Consider the following 18063-nt stretch of genomic DNA (forward strand, 5'->3'; position numbering starts at 1 on the left):
TTGCATGGTGCAGGGTTATCGAGCTGCTTGTCGGCTTTCACCCTAAACCCCACACACCCCGTGAGGTTAACAGACCTTGGCAAGGTAGCACCTTACTGGCTGGGGGCTGCCCAGCTTAAGGCGGGCGGTTTCTACCTAGTGAGGTGCAGTGACCTCTCCCACCGTCAGAAGTAGCCCCTGGCGTCATGCTGTGCGCCAATCAAGCAAAGACTTATAACCGGTAACTGCTACTTCCCGTGTTGTTTCGACGCTGTATGCGAAGCTGGAGTGTCCTCTCCAGAGCATGAAGCCTGGGTAAAATAATATGGAGGATAGGCTGTTACCCAAGCAGCAGATCCCCCCTCTCCACGTCGCTGAAATAGTCCAGTGGAAAGGCAAGAGCCAATACAACTGTTTCCAGCGACGTTGCAGGAGTTGCCAGAACAACACGAACTGCCTCCAGGACTCCGGCTCTGGATTTTGCCTCAAGGTTAACTCCTGAAGCCTTTTCCACAGTGGATATAGTCACAAGGCAGTGGAGGCTTGAGTTCGGAGTTTTCCTTCTCCTAGATAGGCTGCCTTCCAAGGCTGATGAGCCCCATCCACCCGGCCTGCTCTCTAATAGTGCGGAAGTATGATCTGACCCTTAAAGGTTTCCTACCACCAGGTGTATACAATGCTAATTGGCTTTCCTATTTACCAAATTAGGGTCAAAAATAGAATTAGAGAATTTTGCGTGCCACTAGGCACGCGCTTCTGCTCACCCTCATTTAAATCTGAAAACCCCGCCCCCTTCAGACCATGCAGTCAGGGAAAACAAAGGTCAGACTAGAAGAAACACCTCATCAAAATGTCTACCCAAGCATACCTGCCTTCCTGCCTCAGCTTCTTCTTCAAGAAAAAAAAACTGTAAAGAAGAGTGATCTGTACAGTCTCGTACAGATCACTCTTCTGTAGGTTTGGATATATAATTCGCTTTGGTCCAAAGCTTTGCTCAGAGACACATCTGCAGTTTACTACAATAGGACCTCCATATCCACAGGACCAGTATCCAGTTTCACTTATCCACAGTTTGAATATATTAAAAGTATTAAAAGAAAAAGATCCAGAAAAATCTATTTTGCACGTATTACCATGACAGACCACTAGATGGAGTCGGAGACCATGCTAGGAATTCTTGTTTGTGAAGACTACATAGGGACGTGGTGGCGCTGTGGGCTAAACCGCAGAAGCCTGTGCTGCAGGGTCAGAAGATCCGGCAGTTGTAAGATCGAATCCACACAACGGAATGAGCACCTGTCGCTTGTCCCAGCTCCCGCCAACCTAGCAGTTCGAAAGCATGCAAATGCGAGTAGATAAATAGGGACCACCTCGGTGGGAAGGTAAACAGCGTTCCGTGTCTAAATCACACTGGCCATGTGACCACGGAAAGATTGTCTTTGGACAAAACGCTGGCTCTATGGCTTGAAGAGCGGGATGAGCGCCGCCCCCTAGAGTCGGACACGACTGGACAAAAATTGTCAAGGGGAACCTTTACCTTTACCTTTACATAGTATGGTCCTTGGCTCCCTCTAGTGGCCAGTTCTGGTAATTAATGTGAAAATAATTTGTGATTTTTTTCCCCCCTTATATACTCTGTTTCCCTAAAAATAAGACAGGGTCCTATATTAATTTTTTCTCCAACAATGCATTAGGGCTTATTTTCAGAGGATGTCTTATTTCTTTCATATATAGCAATCTACATTGATTCATATACAGTCCTGTCAGCATCTTCTGGTTGCTGCACAATGGTGGAGGCCGGGATTTCACTCAGCTGGGGCTTATTTTTGGGTTAGGGCTTATATCACGAGCATCCTGAAAAATCATTCTAGGGCTTATTTTCAAGTTAGGTCTTATTTTGGGGGAAATGGTATATATATAGTGTTATTATCCACGGTTTTTAATATCCACAGGGGGCCATGGAACCAATCCCCGTTGGATATGGGGATCCTGCTGTATTCAGATGTGTATATCTTGGCTCCTGGGTCTTGGTCTGAAATGAAACATCACAACAAATACAGAGAATAGCTCTGATCAGAGAACACTCCACTGAGGATTTGGATGTTGAATTTGGGCTGACCCAGTCCTTTTTATGGAGTGCACAAATGTTGGGCAATATTGTTCTGACAGTGTGTTATAATTACTGGGCTAGATACAATGCTGTGCTTTGTTGTACAGTTCTCCATGATTTTGGGGTATATCTTTCAGAGTGTCCCAGACTCAAGTTTTACATAAACCAATTCCTTATCCTTGTTTCATACTTTGGATCTGATATGGGAAAATGATGGTTGAAAGTATCTTGGACCTGAGTCAAGGGCTGAGCTAGATGTAATGCTGAGGCATTTCAAGAAGCCACTTATCTGGAGAATTAGGTATATTATTTCAGAAGGGTTCAATATTCTTAGATACCCACCCACTATTTGTTTTGTAAGATATTGAATATCCGTGCAATGGGTTTGACAGGCTTGTCCCCATAGGAGATAAGAGCTGGCCACATGGCTGTAGCAACTTTCAGAAATTGTTTTTCCTGAGCACTGGGAATATGATTTGAGATGACTCAATTATGAGGTCAGTATATGTGTCAAACTCAAAACAATGTTGTGGTAACTCAGAAGTGACACTATATTAGAACACGCTGGATCTTTATTTCCTTCGATTGTCCTGCTGTCCCTTTGCAAGTGCTACCTGAAGCAGGTTGCTTCACAGTATAGTAAGATATGGGGAACCCTGCATTCAACATAAATACACTGTACAGTAGTTGCAAACCAAACCATGTCTCTTTGCTTGTGGTAGGAGATGAGATGTAGAGGTGAGCAAAATGACACATAGGGGAAGGGGGGTGTCAGTGCCCTCCTCATCCAAATTAATGGGAGAAGGAGGATGGAATGTGCCAGTTTATTGATTTGCATAAATTAAGGAGATTACAGAATGCAGTTTTTACTGACACACACTATGAATACTGAATAGATCTCCTCATGTTCACTCATGTCCTGCTTCTCTTTTTCTTTCTTTCTATCAGAGGCTGTCTCAAAAATGGCAGGTGATCAATCAGCGGAGTTTGCTTTGGTAAGTGGAATGACTTAAGAGACTGCCACTTGAAAAAAAAATATTGCTGTTTCCTCTTCGCAGAAATGGCCTTTCCTGAATGGGGAAGGCCACAGCAGCAATACAGCGATCTTTTAAAAGAAAAGATATTCACCAAGCGCAGCAGAAGTCAAAGGGTGTGGTGTTCGGCAACTGAGTAATGTAACCCTTTTCTGAGAAGAAAACTTACAATAAAAAAATCCCCTCATCCTACATTCCATTGACAGAGGTGGGCTTCAAGAAGCCACTTCAACTGACAGGCAGGTTGATCTGGGATTAAGCAGTCCTTTAAATATTTGAATCTAAGAGTTTAAACTTTAGGACTAGAGTTCTTGATTCTGAAACTACTACACAGAAGCTGGCAGAGTAGTTTCAGAATTGTGGGGAATCTGTTTCATCTGACTGATCAGAGTCCAGCAGTCTGGCAGCTGAAATTCATGTATAACAGACACATTGAAATAATTTAACCTGTATGCTAGAGGAACAATAACAACTAATTTCTTAAGTTTTTTTCCTGTTCTTACTTTAGATTTCTGTCCAAGAGGGACTGCAGCTGTCACCCAAATATAAGTTGGTGAAAATACTTTCTGTCATAGGTGTCACCTGGGAATCTAAAGTAAGAGCAGGATTCAGAAACTGAAGTTTCCCTGTTTAGATTGGGCTGAACCTGCTGACCCAGGTCAGATAAATTACCTGTAGCCAGCACTTCTGTCTTAGTGACGCGATGGTTCTTAGCATCGACTGTGTTCCTCTATGTTGCTTTTATAAGACCTACCACCTTATTGTTCAGCAGTGATGATGACACAGCAGATGACAACCCAGAGTCCCAAGAGATGTTGGAAGAACAGCTGGTGAGGCTGCTAACCCGAGAAGTTATGGACCTAATTGGTGAGTGGAAACCAGTACGCTGCATGAAAAACTTAAAAAGGCCTGTAGTACCCATGAGCAGAAGTGCCACTAGGATTAAGCTTATGCTATGATTCATAGGCCCAAGTAATTGCTTGACATTTGCCTTGGTTTTTGCATGTGAGCTACATAAACAACCCATCACCTTGCTCTGGTGATCTGAACCTTGCTTGGAACAATGATATTCTTCAAAACACATTTCTGCCCCTTAGCAAAAAAAAAAGGGGGGAGGGAAGGAAAAAAATGTCTGAATTAGTTTCTGTTCTCTCCTACACACAATACCCTATAGGCATTGTAAGGAGTAGTAAGCAGTATAGTCCTGTGGGCATGTGTGATGTCTCATAAAGTTTTTTCAGTGACTGTCTCATATCTTTCTTTTCCTGATGTAATTGCAGCTGTTTGCTGTGTTTCCAAGAAAGGTGCTGAGCAGAACAGTTCTGTCACTGGAGATGGCGATGGTGGGTATTGATAAATGATTTGCTATTTTTCTTCCATTCTTGAGACCCTCAACAGGAATTAATGAACCCTACACATGTGCATAGATCATGGCTATCCCTAAACCAGGCACTAGAAAGCATCAAATTGATGTTGCTTTCCATATAAGGTGTGGAATACCTTTGGGATTTCAGAGCTTCCCACTTCAGTCATTTAGAATGTCCCAAGCAAAGGTATACACATTCTAAACTCACACATATTTAGTAGTAAACCACACATACTTAATGGCAGGACAATTCTGACTTATAATGACCTTTTCCAGGGTTTTCTAGATAGAAAATACACAAAATTGGTTTATCATTCCCTTGTTCTGGGGGAGTGTCCTGGAGCTATGCATCTTGCCCATTACTACAGAGGATGGCTCTTCTCCCAGGAGGTACAGTGGAGGATCAAACTTCCAACCTATGGCTCCACAGCCAGATACTTAAACCACTGAATATCCAGTCAGCTCACACATACTTGGAGGAGGGGGGGATTTAATGGTAAAATAATCAACTTGACACAGTAATGCAAGAATCCAGATCAACTGCTGTCTCTCTGAGATGCTTGCTTTGTTGCTGCTCTTCTTGAATTAATATCCCAAAATACATACACAGTGGTTCCTTCCTCCATAAATTAGTTGCCCACTTTTTGAACCTTTGTGTAGTTTCCAAATATATGGGAACCGATTTTACTAAGAAAGACAGGCATTCATGCCTCCAGTTCTCTGTCCTGCTGTTATGACATGTGTGCTAATTGGAACATATGCCCTCTGGCCAGTACTCGTCAACTAACTGACCATTTTGCCTTAAAAATGTGTTTACATTGCCATTTTGCCTGGTAGATGAGGAGATGATGTCTACAGAGGTGACTCCACCATCCAGCTCTGAGCTCACTGAATTGGGCAAGTGTTTGATGAAGCAAGAGGTAAGTAAGCTGAATCAACGCCTTTATTTTAAAAGATGGATAACTTTAGCACAAGAAAGTTAACCTCCAAAGAATCAGAATTGGAAGGTTGAGTATATATTCTTAAAAGAGTGGAAATAAGTTCTTATGTTGCTACTGTGTAATGTAATCCTTTTAGAAAAGAACTACATCTGAGGAGAAATTCAGCAGCCCACTCATACCGAGTTACTGTTCAGCATATAAGGCATGCATTTTCCCCATCTCATCCCCCCACATTACCAAAGGAAGGAATAGGGAAAGTTCACAGTAGGTTTAGGAGTGACCTGTGGAAGGGTCTTAAGAGGCACCTGCTTCATAAAGTGCCAGACTCTAGAAATTTGTATAATCCCACTCTACTATTTCTGAAAGGCATATACAGTATATTGACCCAAAGTTATAAGAAAACTTTCTCTTTGTTGACTACCTTTTCAGCATAGGGAATTGTTGTGCTCAAACGCCAGTTCCATGGCCAAATTGGGAGATCAGGGCTTTCTGATTCACTTCATATGTCATTCACAACAAGTTGCTGCACCGCCAGCAGCAAGTTAGTCTCATATGTCATATTTGTCCTCAGAATCAAGGAAAGTGCATTGTTTTCATCTCATTTCTCCATACAAATTCAGTTAATTCCAAATCATAAATCAACCCAATTGAAGAGTTTTATTTATTCTGTGCAATATCAGTTTTAACTCTGAGCAAGGAATTCTTCTTACAGCAAATTCTGTCTGAAAGTGCTGTGCAGTTTTACTGGATCCATTTAAGAGGGCTAGGGGACATTTTTAATCTGTGCTTACGGTTTCCTAAGCACCATGGTATAAGTGCTTCTGAACGCCTTTTCCTTCAAGAAAAATCTTGGAAAGACCCTGTGACAGGTCTTTCCTTTTTTTTCTCCAGAATATCTGCTCTGCTCTCCTGATTACAGCCTTCACATCCCTCTCCTGGAAGGATACCTTGTCTTGCCAAAGAACAACCACACATCTCTGCTGGCCACTCCTCAAACAGGTATGTCCACTACAGAGACTAGCAGGGATCGAAAAGAGCAAACTGCAGCCCTTTAAAGGCTGGGCTACCATTCATCCTACCCAGTGCAAGAAATGCTGTGAGTTGTAGCTCAACTACATCTGGAGGGCCACACTTTGCCCACTTATGTATTAAGGACCATGGTTCAGCAAATAAAAGGAAGGTTCCTGATGCAGATGAGGAAGAGGTAGGATGACCTTCATTCTCTGAATCTGCAACTTCTAGGATCTGAAATGTGAAGTCAGAATCACCTCTCTCCATACACAAGGGCTAGTTCACTTATGAGTGTAAATTATCATCTCAATGTCTAAGCACCTGTAATTCCCACCCCAAAAGTAAATGTTTCATAACATGATCATCATCCATATATCCCGATCAACAGATACCCAGAGAACTTGTTTACAAATAGCTGTCACAATTGCTTTGTGTTGGGGTGGGAAATGGTTAACTGATGAAAAACGAGTCAAGTTCTGGGATTTTCCCTTGTTTGGTGCTTCTCTGTGAATGGTATTGAGCACAAGAGGTTATCCTGTAAACCAGTGGTCCCCAACCTTTTTAACTCCGACGACCAGTTGGGGAAGGCAGGGCGCCCCCCACACGAAGGAGTGGGAGGGTGCTCATGGGGGGCGTGTTAATGTGCATGTGCAAAGGGCAGTGTGGCACATGTGCAAGGGGTGGGGGAGTGCTCATCTGGGAGCAGGTGTGTGCGCTTGCGCAAAGGGGCCATGGAGGGGGCGAGTGGGGGTGAGGTCTGTCTCCACGGCCCGGTCGAGCTCAGGCCACGGACCAGCACTAGGCCGCACACCGGGGGTTGGGGACCTCTGCTGTAGACCATCTTGAGTGCTGCCATTGGTGTTGTCAACATTCTGGCTCCCCTTTCCTATATAAAGCTTGGTATCCTTTTTCCTGCTGGCAATGAGGACACAATGTTAATATTGGTCTGTTTCCCAGCATTCTGAATTGTGGATACAGAAGGACAATATCCCACATTCATACATTGGAGCTTTTTTTGAAGAATTGAATTTCCTGTCTTTTCAAAACAGAAGTTTTAAGTATACATACACTATATACAAATTCCAACAGAATTACTCAGTGCTACAAGATTGCAGAAGATGGTCACGTGATCTGTAATATGGTTGCTGAGAGGGGACAGCAACAAACGCTGCAGCCCCTCTGTGTCAAAACATTTTGAAGGGCTCTTTTGGACTTTATGAAATGGTGAAGCAAAAGTGTGAGAGGGTGCAACACATACAACAGAGGAGAATGTAGACTAGAAAGCTATACAGTAGGACCCCCGTATCTGTAGGATCAGTGATTGTTGATTCACTTATCCATGATCTAAAAATATAGGTATTAAAATATTACATGGAAAATAATAGAAATATAATACAGATGTTTGCAGTATTATCAGAACTGGCCACTCACGACAGAGAACCAGATACTATGCTATATAGGTTGGTTGCTGCCATTTCACCTAGTCTCCTGGCAGCTTCCTCTATGTTCCAGAGCAGCATTATTGTAAAACTCAGAGATGGATTGGCTGGCAGGGCAGGAGGAGGAGTGCTAAACTAAGCCAAACTGCCTCCTTGGAGAGGTTTCCTATTGCCGGCCGCTTCCTCAATACTTCTGGGCAAACAAGGAAATGCATTCTTAATTGTCTTCAAAGAAGAAAACACACAGAAACATTGAGATTATATATGTGTAAGCAAGAGAGATTGTTGTCTTCAGCATGACTTCAACTTTGTTTTTACTCAGAGGCCCCATCAAGATAAAAATTATAGGTGCAGGGAGTCCTGGATCCAACAGGCTATGACATATAGCATTTGCTATAATCCGTGTTTTCCAGTATTTTGAGGGAGGGCTTGGAGCCGATCCCCCACAGGCATAAGGGGTCCTACTGTATTCATATTTCCAAAAGCTTGCTCAACAAACATGTTGCCTGCGTTTTTCCTGAAATAAAAGGGCTGGGAGTTAGCAGATTGTCACGTGAAACCAAGATCAAAATTCTATATTTTTCTACCCATTCTATATAAAAGACATTGAAGGAAGATTTGGGGGGGGGGGGGGGTTCAACTCATGTGAAATATGTTGGAAGTAAGCCTTAAAAATACCACAGATGACCAGAAAGGCAAATAAGTGCCTTGGCCTCGTGGCGCAGTGGTTAAACCGCTGTACTGCAGCCAAAACTGTGGTCACGACCTGGGGTTCAATCCCAGGTAGCGGCTCAAGGTTGACTCAGCCTTCTATCCTTCTGAGGTCAGTAAAATGAGTACCCAGCTCGCTGGGGGGTGGCAATGTGTAGCCTGCATAATTAACTTGTAAACTGCCCAGAGTGCTTGAAGCGCTATGGGGCAGTATATAAGCAGCACGCTTTGCTTTTTGCTTTAAATGAAATCACATCTGAATAAGCAAAAATATATGTAAATTGAGTTTCCTACCTTGCACATGTGATGAGAATACAGAAAAGACAATGTTGCTGGTAAAAGTGGTGGAGAGTAGGAAAAGAACAAGTTGAAATGCTGTTGGTTTGCAACATCTGAGCAGAACTGTCAAATGACAGGACATTTGGAAGGTCATTGACTCATATAGGTAACACATCAGAAGTGATTTGATGGCACATCTTTGGAGGGGTTTTTTTTTTAAAAATTACCAAGTAAATGTATAGTGACAAGATGGATAGCATGGAGACTATGATCGGAGGTTGTAACAGGAAAAAAAAAAGACGCCTTCTTCTTGGGAGGAAAGCGATGACAAATCTTGACAGCATCTTGAAAAGCAGAGACATCACCTTGCCAACAAAAGTCCGAATAGTCAAAGCTATGGTTTTTCCTGTCGTGATGTATGGAAGTGAGAGCTGGACCATAAAGAAAGCAGACCGCCGAAGAATTGATCCCTTTGAATTGTGGTGCTGGAGGAGGCTCTTGAGAATCCCCTGGACTGCAAGGAGAACAAACCTATCAGTTCTAAAGGAAATCAACCCTGAATGCTCACTTGAAGGACAGATCCTGAAGCTGAGGCTCCAGTACTTTGGCCATCTCATGAGAAGAAAAGAGTCCTTGGAAAAAACCTTGATGTTAGGAAGGTGTGATGGCAAGAGGAGAAGGGGACGACCGAGGATGAGATGGCTGGACAGTGTCTGCGAAGCAACCAACATGAACCTGACACAACTCCGGGAGGCAGTAGAAGACAGGAGGGCCTGGCGTGCTCTGGTCCATGGGGTCACGAAGAGTCGGACACGACTAAACGACTAAACACAAAAACACAACAGGAAACCTATGCCAGAGCTTTGCTGACATCAACACAGACTTTCCCCAGCCACAAAGCAAAAACAGTAATTTCACAGCTTAAGCAAGTTTCTGAATATTGATTCTGTATTCTTTAAAAAATATTTTAATATCTGTATTTTTAAAAAACCATTTAGTCTTTGTTTTGTGTCTGCATTTTTACAACTCGACACCGAATCCCCTTGCAAGCATGAATCCTATAAACCTGTTTGGCCAGGAAGATGTTAAAAAGCTAAAAACCTAGCTAAGAGTCAGTTAATTGGTTTCTGATTGAGAGAATCATAGAATAATGGAGTTCAAAGAGGCCTATAAAGCCATCAGGGATCAAAAGTACAGATTACCCTAGACATGGAGTTGATTTTTCCTTTGAAAACATATGTGAGTAGACTGTTCTCAGAAATCCAGGTGTAATGCTTACTGAAGATGCTAGAACAAAACACAACTGATGCCTTTTTTCCTAGGTTAGGAGAAATATTTTGGATATGCGTTAGTTGTGGATGACTGTCACAGTTTCTTTCCTTAAATCATACTTGAGTCTTTTGACTCTGTTTCTGTGACCTTTAGTTGCCCTGCAGCTTTCCAGGGCAACTAAAGGTCTCAATCTCCATCTCCTGCCCAGAAATGTACACAGTGTATTATTTCGTAAAACTCTTGTTGTCAAGCCTGCACCATATATGATCAGTGTTTTAACAAAGCCTCTGTTTTATCTATTTGAAAGGCCTTTTTTGAGGATAAGTATTTTAGCGCCTGCAACCTGGATTTATTTCTAAATTTAGGAAAAGCAGGTGGAGCCAAAAATGTTTTTTTACAATAAAAAAGACTGGTATTTTGAATTTATATGATCTATTTTAAAGCTGGGGTTGGTTGGGAGCATGTCATAAGACACCCCCCACTTTTCTAACCCAAAATTAAGAAATAAATATTTTAAACAGCAGACAGAACACATGGTTATTGAGTAATTAGGTAATAATTACATACCAGTACTGTCATATTATGCATCACACTTTAACTTTATTCAGCCTCTGGGCTCAGAATGCTCAAACATTAGGAGTCCCTGTTGCATCTGAGCACTGTTGCAATTGGTTTGTTCAGCATCAGCTGACATCAGTTACATAGCCTCCTAATTGGAGGCAGCCTGTTTGCAGAGGCAAAGTATGAGCCATTTTGTTTTCTCCTCAGCTTGCTTCCATGTGTAAGACGACCCTCAATATTTAGTCCAACAATAAAAAATAGTGCCTTATACATGGAAAAATACAGTATTTCTGGCCAAGGGGTAAAATAGTTTTATATTTTAAAAAGTGTTACTCAAAACCCCTTTATCCAAATTTCCTCATATTTACCATAGAGCAAGAACAAACTGTCTTCTACACCTGTGCCAAATTTGGTGCTGACATGAAGCTTAGTTTCAAAGCTACAATTTTTTGTTTGGGCTGCTCCCATTTTTAGAATTGCCTTGTAGAATATTTGCTCTGCTGCACAATATCATAGCTGCACTCTTGTGCATCTATAATAATGGACTTGGAATGGGACATGAAGTCCACCCCTCCTTGCTCAATGCAGGGATCCAAGTTAAAAGTATATCTGACAGATGGCTTTCTAGATTTCTTTTCAATATATCTGGTGGTATGACTGAATTATGGATAGCATATTTCCTGGGAAGGTAGACAGAAATGTCTTTTTTTTTTTCCCCCTTGCAGGTGCTCACAAGGAATTTGATGATCGCTGAGGCGGTGACCTGGTTTTTTACAAGTGTATTGAAAGGACTCCAGGTGCATGGGCAACATGATGGCTGTATGGCAGCCCTTGTTCACTTGGCTTTCCAGATCTATGAAGCTTTGGTAAGGAGATATAGGGGAAGGTTTTTCGTTAACCTGGCTGTTTCTGAGGTTTAGCGGCACTTGAAGTGCACTGAGCTGATGCCTGTGCTCTTTTGGGGATGTTATGGGGACATTAATTTCCCCTTGGGAGGTAGCAGGGTTTATTTCTGGTATAACTCCCTGTGAATAATCTGTTTCTCTGCTTGCAGCGCCCACGCTATGCTGAGCTGAAGACAGTGATGGAACAAATTCCAGAAATCCAGAAAGAGTCCCTGGAGCAATTTGATTCCAAGCTGCTCAATGTAACACTGCAGAAAGTGACTGACAAGCGCCGGAAGGACCATTTTAAACGCCTAATTGCAGGCTGCATAGGGGTAGGTCATGGTATCAAGGGGGAGGGAAATAATCATGTCTTCAGGAAAGATCAGGCAGTCTGGATAGCGGATCACTACTGGCTCAGGATCACAACTTATTCTTTCAGCTTGTTAGACCTGGCAACTGGTCACAGCCAGTCTTTGGCTTCTACAGACAGCAGCAACATTGAATTCCTGAAGAGAAGAGTTCTTGGGCTAAATCTCTGGTTATGTAACAAACAAGGACCTAGACATGGAGTAGTCATAGTTATGAGTAATCTGTCAAAAAAGGCCAGATTACTCAGAGACATGTTTGAACTTGCTTATGGGTTCAAATGTATTTTTGCAGAGAAAATGTGAAATGTGATAAAAATCCTCCTTCAGCTCATTCTCCAACTGGGAGGAGGTAACAAGTGGGGTACCCCAGGGCTCAGTCCTGGGCCCAGGGCTCTTCATTTTTATTAATGACCTGGATCAGAGGATGCAGGCAATGCTAATCTAATTTACAGATGACAAAGTTGGGTGGAATAGCTAAATACCCTGGAAACAAAATTCAGAATGATTGAGCACTGGGCTGAAAACAACAGAATGAAATCCATAGAGATAAGCGCAAAGTACTGTACCTGGGCGAGGGGGGAACCAAACACACAGTTACAAAATGGGAGATACCTGGCTCGGCAATTCTACAAGAGAGAAGGATTTTGGAATCATTATAGATCACAAGCTGAATACAGTGGCACCTCGACTTATCAAAGTCTCCAATTGCAAATGTTTTGAGTTACGAACGGCTCCATTCGCAAAATGTTGTTTTGACTTGCGAACAGAGCCTTGACTTGCAAACAAAACAAAAAAACACCTTTCTGCCCTTTTGAAAAAACTTAAGTTCATCTTAGGTCAAAAGAAGAAAATAAATAAATTCTCTCCCTAGTGGTAGAGTATGGATTAACCAGCTGCATTAGTTCCTATGGGAACGATGCCTCAACATAAGAAAAAACAGCAGGTACGGATTAAATGGTTTTCAATGCATTGCTATGGAAAAGTTTGCCTAGACTTACAAACTTTTTGATGAACGAACGCCGTTCCAATACAGATTAAGTTCACAAGTCGAGGTATCACTATAGGCCGAAGGTGTGATGTGGCTATTAAAAAGGCAAATGCTATTTTAGGCCGCATTAACAAAAGTATTCATCTAGTACTGCATTCTGGATACTGACAAACTGGAGCAAATTCAGAGGAGGGCAACAAATATGATCAGGGGACTGGAAACCAAGTCCTAACAGGAAGATGTAAAGAAGTGGGTATGTTTAGCCTTGAGAAAAGAAGACTGAGGGGAGATATGATAGCATTTTTCAAATACTTGAAAGGCTGCCATACAGACGAGGGGCAGGGTCTCTTTTTAATCACCCCAGAGTGCAGGATACACAACAATGGGCTAAAGTTACAGGAAGACAGATTTCAGTTGAATATCAGGAAATACTTCCTAACTGTTAGAGCAGTACAGCAATGGAACCTTGGGAGGTGGTGAATGCTCCAACACTGGAGACTTTCAAGAGAAACTTGGAGATATCCTTTGATTTTTATTCTTGCATTGAACAGGGGGTTGAACTCTGACCTTATAGGCCCCTTCCAGCTTCTTTATTCTATGATCTTTAGACCAAGGTTCAAATATGCACATTATTAATAGCATATGACAAAACCAAATCAGCTCTCTGGGTTACACCCATTGCCTAATTGCTTGTTCTTTGCTGTTCCATTTATTTGTTAAAAATACTTGCTTTTCTGCCCAGCAGTGCTTCCAAAGTGATGGATAGTAAAGTTGTTAGGAAAGATAGCATAGCTGTGGAAAGGCTTAGAGTATCTGGAACAGTCACTTAATTAGGCTTTATTCCATTATGTCTATGTTGCTTGTGTTAACTCTTATATATACAAACCAAGGCAGTAAGGAACACCTCAAGGGGTTCCAACAGTTCCCGACTATCCCACAAGCAAGCAGCTGGGCTATGATCATAGCCTCTCTTGATACAGAAGGGATTCTTCAGTTTTATCTTCTGTTGGATTACCTGTCTCTGTGTTTTACCTTGTTCACATTTCTTGTTCTGCTCCTTTCCAGAAGCCCCTTGGAGAGCAATTCAGGAAGGAAGTCCATATCAGGAACCTCCCATCTCTCTTCAAGAAAGTGAAACCTTCCATAGAAACAGACATATTGGACAACAATGAAGATGGAGCCCTTATTGCACTGTTTGAGCCATAAGCCTAGGACACTTCTACACTCTTCTCCTTTTGTATTCTGTGTTCTTTCATTTGCTTACTCTCTACTTTCCCCTGAGCCTGGATACAGCTCCCATTGTCCTCTTTCTGCTTGGGGGATGGGGGCAGGAACTGGAAACAATCCAGCCACTAAACACAATCTGCCTGATTTTCCCAGCTCTACTTGCAATTTGATTGCACAATTGGTTTTCCATTGTGTCAAGCCTGGACATTCCACCTGAACCATCATTTGGCCAGTTATTCAGGAATTAGCCCTTCCATCTGCATTATGGTGTTTTCCCAGTGAAGGGAGCATGCTCATGGATCCCTGCTATGTCTGTCACAATCTGCACTGTGGCTGCCTCAATATGACACTAACAGAACACCCCTTCTGGAAAGGTTTAGCATTCCTGTAGTAACACAGGTCTGCACACAGAACACTGCACTATCATTTTAGACCCCACTGTTTTTGCAAATTCACCTCCTATTCCACCAAACCAAGCAGTGGTCAGGAACAAGGAAAATGCTTTTGTTGTTTGTTTGGTTCACCATGTCTCAGGAAGCCTAAAGAGAAATAACATGCCCTCATTTGCCTAAGAAATGTAATCAGAACAGGTATCCCAGCTCCAAATCTGGCTTCAGCTGCTGAAGCCTGAAAATTCTAGGTAACTGCATATAGGATTACGTTTCTGCTGGTCTGAGCTCTTGAAGACTAGGGAGAAATACAGCTGCAGAGTTCAGGATCATTTGCTGCAATATATAATGGCTCAATATGCATCCAAAGCTCGGTTTGAGAGTATCACAGGATATAAAACTGCAACACCTTGAAGGCTTAAACTGAAGGGGGACCCAGTCTGTCATGACTAGGAAGGTCTCCGCCTAACACCTATAGTAGTATGACTGGAGATGCGAAAGAATGTTTGGGCTTCAAGAATTAGAAGAGCTTAGTTTTAATAGCTTTGCAGTGCACAGAGTGGATGGCATGGCCAGGCAAGTTTGGAGAAAGCAGGCCACGATGTGATGTTCAAGTTTGTACAACTAGTCTGTTTCCCTTCTAGTCTTAATCTCAGTGTAACATTTATTAAAACATCATTGTCCAGTAGCTTTGGAGTTAGGCTAACTGTATTTATTGTATCTTGGTTATATTTTTAGTTTTCTGTGCACATAGAAACATTTCAATTAATTTTGAGGGTTTTGTAGGGATGTTGTATGTCTCCAAATCAGTTGTGATACACCACTGGATATCAGTAAAGACCTTTCAGTTTTATACATAAATGTTGTTGCTGTCTTGTTTTCGTTTGGTGTCAGTTAGGTTGAGACCCAGGTCATACCATGCTAACATTCAGCAACTACTATTTTCTCAGTCAAACAAAATTAGAACAGTTATTGGATAGCTCCATGCAGCTACTTAATTGGATGAAGACTTCTTTAGTAGCTGAAGTTGCAAAATAGGGTTTTGAATGTCACTCGGAAGAAAATGAGTTTATGCTTTATACACTACAACAAACCCTTTGTGTGAGTCACGAGTAGGGTTGCCAGATACATGGGTACCAAAAGGAGGACATAGAAAGACAAAAAAAGAGAACAGTGGAGGACGTATTGAATGTTTCATTTGAATCGTTCTGGATTAAACCCACAATCAATACAATTTTATTACAAGAGCTGCCAATAAATATCTCTTAGTGAACTGACCAAGAAACATTCATGTTAAAAAATAAAAATAAATTCAATGGAGACTTTTTTTCAAAATACCAAAAAACATTTAAACAGACAATTGTACAATTACTACCTTATAATCTTTATTAATTACAGTGGTGCCTTGACTTACGAATGCCCTGACCTACGAACGTTTTGAATTACGAACAGCTCCGGATGCAGAATGTTGCTTTGAGTTACGAACCGTGCTTTGACTTACAAACGGAAAAAAAAACCTTTCTTGCCCTTTTTTTGACCCAAGTTCATGTTAGGTCAAAAGAAAAAAAAGAAAAAAAATTCTCCCCCTAGTGGTAGAATACAGCTTTGCATTAGTTCCTATGGGAACTAATGCTTTGACTTACAAACCGTGCCTTGACATAAGGACAAAAAACAGCCGGAACGGATTAATCGGTATTCAGTGCATTCCTATGGGAAATGCTGCTTTGACTTACAGCCACCGTTCCAATACAGATTAAGTTCTTAAGTCAAGGCACCACTGTACACGACATATCCCGGCGCCTGCTGTTGTTGCTCCTTCACTTGTGCCAAGGCGAGCTCTGCAAGAAGGCTCCCCTTTCATTCCCGCCTCCTTTTGCTGCTGCTGCGGCGGCTGCCACCTCTTCCCCTCTCCCTCTTTCTCTGCAGGTGCCTGGCACGGAGTCCCGCTCTTGCTCTAGCTCCCCTTTCCTACCGTTTCACTTCTCCACCAGCCTTCCCCAATCTTTTCTAGCTGCCGCCACCGTCTCTCCTTTCTGGACTCCTGCTGCTCGCTCGAATACCTCCGGAAGCCCACAAACTTTTTTCCCCTTAAAAAAAAATCCTGCCCTTCTCCAGCCACCGCTCTCTCTCTCTCTCTCTCTCTCTCTCTCTCTCGTTTTTTTGGTCCGTTCCCTCTCACGCGCGCGCGCGCGTGTGTGTGTGTGTGTGTGTGTGTGTCACTCTCCTTTCCTTGCTAATCTTTACACGCAGCTTGCTCAGCAGAAGCAGGAAGTCACCTCCAGAAGCAATGACTCCATGTGGGCATGGCTGATTTACAGCCCGAAGTGGTGTCTTAGATTGTGACTCCATCAGACAGACTGCTTTCCACCTTCCACCTCTCCCCCTCCTATCCAAAATTATAACGTAAAATATTACAAAAGCCAGATGTTTTAAAGGTTTTTAGCTTTGCCTGCCAGACAAAGGACATTAGGCTAAAAAGGAGGACATGTCCTCCTTTTGCTGGATGTCTGGCAATGCGTCATGAGACGGGTTTCTTCAGTCCTTTGGTGCTATAACGTTTGAGTTCTGAAAGAAATGGGTGTGCTTCAGCACTTGATTGTCCTAATGTCTAACCTGTACTGAGGACAAGAAGCTACGATGAGAACAGAATAGTTTCCTATAGGCAAAGGTGTCAGACAAGGGTACATTTTGTCCCCTTATCTGTACATAAAACATACCACACAGAAAGCCAGACTAGATCCAAATGGAAGAGGTGTGAAAATTGGTGGAAGAAACATCAATAGTTACATTTTCATTTATATTTAATTAAATTACAATTTAGGATATGCAGATAACACTTTACTGGCAGAATGCAACAAGGACTAAGGAAAGTGAAGGAAAAAGGTGCCAAAGCAGGAAAGCAGCTGAATGTTAAGATGGCAAAATCATGACTATGGAAGACCTACACAACTTTAACATTGAAGAAGAAACTGAAATAATTAAGAGATTTTGTATATCTTGATTCAATCATCAATCCAAACACAGACTTCAACCAAAAATCAAAAGAAAACTCCTTGGGAGGGCAGCAATGAAGAAATTAGAAAAGATCATCAAGGATGTGTAATTGGAGACCAAGACCAAGATCATCCACACTTTTGTATTTCCATTCACCATAGATGGTTGTGAAAGCTGCACAGTTAAGAAAGCTGACCGGGGGGGGGGGGGGGGGGGAAGAGAGAGAAGTGGTTTGTTTAAAATGAGGAAAGCTTTGCAGATACCCTGGATGGCCAGAAAGATGAAGAAATGCGTCTTAGATCAAATCAAGCCTGGAGTATATCTGGAGGCAAAAATGGTGAAAGCAAGGCTATACTACTTTGGGCACATCATGATAAAGCAGGATTTTCTGAAAAAGACAAAAATGCAGGGAAAGACTGGAGGCAGCATGAAAAGAGGAAGATCAAATATGAAATGAAATGACTTCCTGAAGGAAGCCACAGGCTAAGCAGGGCTGCTGAAGCCAGG

The 18063-nt window shown here is 42.3% G+C and overlaps 1 protein-coding gene across 3 annotated transcripts in view; it reads left to right on the forward strand.

Annotated features, from left to right (window-relative positions):
• Nucleotides 1-15423, forward strand: part of XPO5 (exportin 5) — a 62774-nt gene extending 47351 nt beyond the window's left edge. The window contains exons 25-32 of one of the 3 annotated variants that reach the window (XR_013540435.1): nucleotides 3038-3084; nucleotides 3893-3990; nucleotides 4404-4466; nucleotides 5327-5409; nucleotides 6288-6429; nucleotides 11429-11569; nucleotides 11758-11922; nucleotides 14012-15423. Coding sequence is in view for 2 of the 3 variants with exons in the window: in XM_020811785.3 (XP_020667444.3) it covers nucleotides 3038-3084; nucleotides 3893-3990; nucleotides 4404-4466; nucleotides 5327-5409; nucleotides 6322-6429; nucleotides 11429-11569; nucleotides 11758-11922; nucleotides 14012-14152 (846 nt within the window). In the remaining variant the exon portion in view is untranslated. The remainder of the gene's footprint in view (nucleotides 1-3037; nucleotides 3085-3892; nucleotides 3991-4403; nucleotides 4467-5326; nucleotides 5410-6287; nucleotides 6430-11428; nucleotides 11570-11757; nucleotides 11923-14011) is intronic. The other 2 variants (XM_020811785.3, XM_020811786.3) reach the window with 2 other exon arrangements.
• The last annotated feature ends 2640 nt before the right edge of the window (nucleotides 15424-18063 follow it).

The sequence above is a fragment of the Pogona vitticeps genome, chromosome 1, assembly GCF_051106095.1.
Source record: "Pogona vitticeps strain Pit_001003342236 chromosome 1, PviZW2.1, whole genome shotgun sequence".
NCBI lineage: Eukaryota > Metazoa > Chordata > Lepidosauria > Squamata > Agamidae > Pogona > Pogona vitticeps.